Below are 6,983 nucleotides of genomic sequence, written 5' to 3' on the forward strand. Positions count from 1 at the left end.
TTTTCTTATGATATTGTTCCAGTCCTGTGGTTCATTTTATCCTGTTCATCAAAGCTCAGAATGGTGTAGGTAGCTGTATTTTTGCCCCCCCCTCCACCAGTTGTGTCCTATCAACTACCCTGTGAGGTAGGTTGCATCTTGCAGAGCTACATTTTTTCCCCTAAAATAAAGTAATATTCTAGTCCTTGTAGTTCTAAATAACTAGTCTGAATTAAATAGGAGCATAGGAAGCTGCTTTATGCAGAGCTCAGACCCTTGGTTGATTTAGGTCAGTACAGTCTACACTGACTGGCAGCAGTGGCGCTCTTGAGATTTTAGGCAAGGGGCATTCCCAGCTATCCTTGGAAATGGCATTCGGGATTGGGACCTTCTCCATACAAAGCAGGTGCTCTGCCACTGAGCTGCATCTCCTCCCCTAAATTTAAGTCAGGGTCTGCAGGAGGGTGGAGGCCTAGAGAACCTGATTAACCAAAGTGTGTGACATGGAACATTTGAAAGCTGTAGAGCTGGAAAGAACCTCAAGGGTCACTACAGCTGCTCCTCTTGCGCCCTACACAAGAGGCAATAGGAATTCCCAGAATGCCATAAGTCCGGTGCCTGTCCAAGCTAAATTGAACTGACAATCTCTGCAAAACAGACTTTGCATTTGGCAGTCAGAGTGTGTCCACACAAAGAAGCAATAATTTGCTGCAGCCACTGACACAGGTATCCCTTCTTCATTTTTAATACTGCAAGTGATGAACAAAAGGCATTTGGTTGCAGAGAGAAGTGTACATCTTTAAAAGAGTTTTTTAAAAAAACAAACAAACAAAACAAAACTCTTCTGAACTGTTCCCAGCCACTTCCATCCCCAAGACCTAGCGTAGTTCTGTTAGCACATCAACAAGTTAACACAGCAGCAATTTGACAGTCCTGGCCCTAGAAAGCAAAGTCCAAGCTTGCATTCATGCCTGCTTCAGCGTGAGAGGATGAATGGGGCAAACTCGTGTCCATGAGAGATTACCTATTCACTTCAATTGCCTGCCTCCCTTAGCAAAAGAGAAGTGCTCATGCAGGTGGGTTATCATATTATTTTCCAGATCCTGCCTGTTTTAGAGGGAGACAGCTATGTGGACATTTAGCAAGCGAAGCTGGCATGGAAATGGGTGGTGGTGGAATGCCTCCTGTTTGTAAGCAGCCAGGGGTAAAGGTGTGTTAGAGCAGGTGTTTTGAACTGCACTTCCTACCTCCCCAAAATGGCCCCTATGTGACTCCTCTCCAGAATAGATGATTGGGAATAAATCTTTGCCTACATCAGCACCACTTAAAACAGGGAGATTGTGGCTCTCAATGGTGATTTCAGGTGAATGGTACAGGGTAACATCTGGAAGACCCCGGGCTCCCCACCTTCAAATTCCATCTGTAATGGAGAGTCCTGGGTGGGATAGGGGTGGGTGAGTGAGGACGAGACATTCACTGTTGTCTATCAGGAACAGCCTTTCGCAGAGTAGCAGCAATTGAAGTTTCAAAATTGATTTGGACAGATTCAACAAATGTAGGCAAACCTGAGGCCCCTGAAAATCCATTTCCCAAATTGCTTCGGGAACACCATCCAAAAATGCAGTAGAAGATAAATAGAGCTACAACATAAAAAATAAAACTTTTTTTTTAAAGGAAAACCACTTTCTGGGTCCATTTTGGTTAGGCTAGAGATTGGGCTTGCTTGCTCACTCTTAGCTCTTGAAATCACATCACACTGCAAAACCTGGATTGTCCAGTATCCCTGGGGATGTCCGCTTTGTTCTTATCCCGCACCAAGATCGCCTGGTTGCCATATTGTGAGTACCACATGCTGTGGCTCCTGTTCAGGTACGTTCCTGGTGGCAGAGACTCAAGTTTCTGCTGCTGCTGCTGCCAGATCAGCAAAGAGGCATCCCTGTACCGGAGACGAGCATAAGTCTCGGACAAAGCTTTCTCGGCCAGGGGTGGCCGTCCGCTCATCCCCACGGCTACCAACTGTTCACAAAATATGAAGGAAGCCTTGTTGCCATTGTCTTCCGGCTGTGGCTCAGGGCTTATAGGGGAGGTGTTCTGGGCTAGGAGAGAAATGCTGCCAGACACAGCAAGTGCAGGAGGCGTAAGGGCGGCCTGTGGTCACAACAGGAAACACTCCAGCTATGGACACATCATCAGAAGGCGCTTGATTCAAAGGGCAAAAAACAGGCTCCACCCAAGTCTATTAGGCTCCTGCAATCCAGTTCTGCCCTGGAAATTCTCACGAGTCCATATAACGCAGAAGGGTTAAAGGTTACTCAGAACCATGAGGACCATCATCTTAATCTTAAGGAGAGGGCTGTACCAAGATGGTAGAGTCCTGATACAAGAGACAGCCCATTCTCAAGAGTCCTTTTGCACCTTCCCTTGCATCTCTTCCTTGCTGTGACCTCTTTCAGCCCCCCTCACCCACCTCTGCTTCCTAATCTTGTCTACCTTTTGAACTCACCTGCCCCAGTTTATTGCTTCTTCAGGGACTGGAGAACAAGGAGCCATCAGGACTATGCTGGGAAATAGAGGAGTATGGGTGATGTTCTTTTTCAAGTCAAATGGGGAGGGATTTGATGATTGATTCTTGAACTTGACTAAAGGACAGTTTGGTGATTCTCTTGCTTGCTCAGAGGATGGAAGTCAAGCTGAGTGTAGATGACACATCTGTTTCCATGGAGAGAGAGTGCCAGAATGCTGGATGCTGGGACCATCTCCAGAACTGGTTGTGGACTTTTTCTACTCATTGCCAACTGGGCTGGGATCAAATCCAAGTCACTTCTCTTTGATAAGGAAGAATCTGCAGAACAATCAGAGATAGTTAGGATACGAGAATGCAGGAGCATAGCAGAGATTGATAAAAGCATTCCAGGTTTTTGGCATATGAACATAAGCTGCCTCGTAATGAGTCAAACCACAGGTCCATCTAGCTTAGTACTGTCAACACTGACTGGCAGCAGCTCACCATAGTTTTAGGCAGGGGACATTTTCAGGGCAAAACTGGATTGCAGAAGCCTCAGCACTAATAGACTCAGATGGTCCTGGTTGCTTTGCTCTTTGAGTCAGACTACTGGTCCTGCTAGCTTAGTATTGTCTACACAGGCTGAGAGTAGTTCCTCAGGTTTCAGAGGCAGGCCTTTTTGGAGGTGCTGGGGACTGAACCTGGTACATTTTGCATGGAGAACGACTGTTCTACCACGGAGCCACAGGCTTCCCTCCAAGCACAGCTATAGCCTAGCAGTAGAGCACAAGCTTTGTACATGAAAGGTCCTGGGTCCAGTCCCCAGAGGCATCTCCATGTAGGTCTGGGGCGGAAAAGACTGCCAGTACTGAGTTGTTTGTTTTGCTTAATTAACAAACTCTACAGACTTGCTTATTCAGCCAATCGATAAATCTCTGAAGTGGTTTACACACAGCAGTCTGAAATATTTATAAGAAACACAGATAAAACTAACAAACTTTAAGAACAAGAAGACAACAACAAATTATCAAAACAGAGATAAAGTCAACAGATTTTAAAAACAAATGCTAATTATCAAAACATAGATAAAGTCAACAGATTTCAAAAACAAACACTCATGACAAAACAACATGTTTGGCTTGACTCGGCTAAGCAAAAAGCTTGGGGGAAAGTGCCTTGTTTTAAGACGCCTGAGTTTCTGTCCTACAGGACTTACAAGGAGGATGCTTTTTTAACATGTACTTTGATAAGAACATAAGAAGCTCTTGCCGGATCAAGGCAAAGGGGGTCCACTGTCAAAACAGCATCCTGTTCTCACAGTGGCCAACCAGATGCCCCAATGAGAAGCCCACAAGCAAGAACTGAGAAGAACAGCAGCAACTCTCCATCAACTGGTGTGCAGAAGCAGCCTGCCTCTGATACTGGAAGAAAGACCATAAGAAATGCCCTGCTGTTGGATCAGACCAATGGCCCATCTACTCCACCATCCTGTTCCCACAACAGTCAACCAGATTCCTTAATGGGAAAACCGCTAGCAGCACCCAAGTGGAACAGCAACTTTCCCCATTTTTACCAATCCATCTCCTTTATTGGCATGCAAAGCATATGAAAGTACAGTGGTACCTTGGTTTACGAATTTAATCTGTTCCGGAAGCCTGTTCTTAAACCGAAAGCATTTTTAAACAGAGGTGCGCTTTCCCTAATGAGGCCCCCTGCTGCAGATGTCCTTCCACTGTTCAGATTCTGTTCTTAGACCGAGGTAAAGTTCGCAAACCGGGACACTACTTTTGCTTTTGTGGAGTTTGTAAACCAAGTAGTTCGTAAACAGGTACAGTGGTACTTCGGGTTAAGTACTTAATTTGCTCCGGAGGTCTGTTCTTAACCTGAAACTGTTCTTAACCTGAAGCACCACTTTAGCTAATGGGGCATCCTGCTGCCGCCACGCCGCCAGAGCATGATTTCTGTTCTCATCCTGAAGCAAAATTCTTAACCCGAGGTCCTTTTGCTGGGTTAGTGGAGTCTGTAACCTGAAGCATATGTAACCTGAGGTACCACTGTATAGAAGTAAAAGCATAAAACTGGAGTCTGTTCATAACGCTAGTCCTGCTGACAGCAGAGACCCACACTGCAATAGGTGGATTTTGATGCTTTTGCTGTCGACCACAGCAAACTATGGCAAGTTCTTAAAGAAATGGGAGTGACTGGTCACCTCATCTGTCTCCTGAAAAATCTCTAGGTGGGACAAGAAGCTACAGTTAGAACTGGATATGGAACAACTGATTGCTTCAAAATTGGGAAAGGAGTACGGCAAGGCTGTATATTGTTTCCCTGCTTATTTAACTTATATGCAGAATTCATCATGCGAAAGCCTGGACTGGATGAATCCCAAGCCAGAATTAAGATTGCCAGAAGAAATATCAACAAGCTCAGATATGCAGATGACACAACCTTGATGGCAGAAAGTGAGGAGGAATTAAACAACGTTTTAATGAGGGTGAAAGAGGAGAGCGTAAACTATGGTCTGAAGCTCAACATCAAAAAAACTAAGATCGGGGCCACTGGTCAAATAGAAGGGAAAGAAATGGAGGCAGTGAGATATTTTACTTTCTTGGGCTCCATGATCACTGCAGATGGTGACAGCAGTCACGAAATTAAAAGATGCCTGCTTCTTGGGAGAAAAGTGATGACAAACCTAGACAACATCTTAAAAAGCAGAGACATCACCTTGCTGACAAAGGTCCGTATAGTTAAAACTATGGTTTTCCCAGTAGTGATGTATGGAAGTGAGAGCTGGACCATAAAGAAGGCTGATCGCCAAAGAATTGATGCTTTTGAATTATGGTGCTGCAGAAGACTCTTGAGAGTCCCATGGACTGCAAGAAGATCAAACCTATCCATTCTGAAGGAAATCAGCCCTGAGCGCTCACTGGAAGGACAGATCATGAAGCTGAGGCTCCAATACTTTGGCCACCTCATGAGAAGAGAAGACTCCCTGGAAAAGACCCTGATGTTGGGAAAGATTGAGGGCACAAGGAGAAGGGGACGACAGAGGACGAGATAGTTGGACAGTGTCCTCGAAGCTACCAGCATGAGTTTGACCAAACTGTGGGAAGACAGGAGGGCCTGGCTTGCTCTGGTGCATGGGGTCACAAAGAGTCGGACACGACTAAACGACTAAACAACAACAAAGGACGTCCCTGCAAACAACCCTAAAGCTGGGAAGAGGCGGGCAGGGGGTGCAGAAAGAGAGACGTCGTTCAGCCCCTTCTTCCATCTTCCTGTCCTTGCTGACGCGCTTAAGGGTCCCCGACTGCGGTCACTCACCTACCTCCCGGCCTCCGTCGGGGCGTACAGCCGCGGCCGGGCTGCAGGGCCCGGCGCCTCTTCGTCCTGCTCCTCCTGCGCGTTCTTGGCGTCCCCGTTTGTCTCTACGCTACGGAGGAGGAGGCGGCAGCGTCGACGGGCGGCGCTCCGAGCCTCTCCGCCCACTCCTGGCAGCGGGAGGAGGAGGGAGAGGCTGGCTGGCAGAGCCGCCTGAGCCCGCCCCCGTCTACCGCGGCTTCAGAGCTAGTTCCGCCCGCGTGCCCTAGCCCACCCTGGCCAGGAGCCCTGGGGGCCGCACTGCAGGTCCCGGAGGGCCACAAGGAACGGGGCGCGGCCAGAGGAGGAGTTGGGCACCTGCGTCTTCCGCGGGGGGCTCTTTGCAATGCTAAAATCTGCAACAAAGAACTCTCACCTCCCCAGCTCAAACCGCAGTTTTCCCCGATCCGGTGGGGAAGAAGGCCTGACAGTTCAGCCGTTGCGATGCCCATTAAGCTTTGCAGAGTTGAGCTGCCGGGAAGGTTCCACCCCTTATGTAAGATGCTGTGGCGCTGCTGAGTTCTCGTCCCTTTCAGCAAATGAGGATGCTGTCAAGTCAAGAGCCCCTGGAAAAGATCCAGTTTTATTAAGAGATCATATGCACCGAATAAGCGCCAGACAAGGTCGGGACACCATGGATTCTTTTGTGAACATGCCGTTGAAGCATTTCTCCAATGCTTTTGTGCTGTGAAAAAGTAAAAATAAAAGCCCATAATGTCAATAAAAGAGAGAGTGTAACAATTCAAGAAAACCCGGAGGATTTATACTGTGTGTGTGTGTGTGTGTGTATTCGTTTAGTTTTTTAAAAAAATAAAGAGCTTGTTTCAGCTGAATCCAGCCAGGGAGTTTCTTCCATAACAAGACCAATCACTCAGTATTGTCCACACAGCTCCTCTGAATTTCAGGCTGTGTGTGTGTGTGTGTGTGCCTTTTGCCAGCCCCACTGGATATGCTGCTGGGGACTGAACCTGGGACCTTCTGCATGCAAAGCGCAGAATCATAGAATTGTATAACTATAATGGACCCCAACTGTCACCTAGCCCAACCCCCTACAATACAGGAATCACAGCTAAGGAACCTCTGACAGGTGGCCACCCAACGTCTGCTTAAAAACTTCCAATGAAGGAGCATCCAACACCTC

The 6,983-nt window shown here is 47.3% G+C and overlaps 1 protein-coding gene across 3 annotated transcripts; it reads right to left on the minus strand.

The window, feature by feature from the left end:
• Positions 1 to 694: 694 nt before the first annotated feature.
• BRD3OS (BRD3 opposite strand) lies at positions 695 to 6,158 on the minus strand. 3 transcript variants are annotated; one of them, XM_082207975.1, is made up of 3 exons: positions 5,807 to 6,158; positions 2,483 to 2,821; positions 695 to 1,995 (listed from the first exon to the last, which is right to left on the minus strand). In XM_082207975.1, the coding sequence occupies exon 3, from the start codon at positions 1,978 to 1,980 to the stop codon at positions 1,726 to 1,728; it is 255 nt and encodes an 84-aa protein (XP_082064101.1). In that variant the 5' UTR covers positions 1,981 to 1,995; positions 2,483 to 2,821; positions 5,807 to 6,158; the 3' UTR covers positions 695 to 1,725. The 3 variants fall into 3 exon arrangements, with proteins under 3 accessions (XP_082064101.1, XP_082064102.1, XP_082064100.1); XM_082207976.1 differs by having other exon boundaries at positions 695 to 2,821; positions 5,811 to 6,155; XM_082207974.1 differs by having other exon boundaries at positions 695 to 2,821; positions 5,807 to 6,155.
• Between the last annotated feature and the right edge of the window lie 825 nt (positions 6,159 to 6,983).

The sequence above is a fragment of the Podarcis vaucheri genome (assembly GCF_965113315.1).
Source record: "Podarcis vaucheri genome assembly, chromosome: Z".
NCBI lineage: Eukaryota > Metazoa > Chordata > Lepidosauria > Squamata > Lacertidae > Podarcis > Podarcis vaucheri.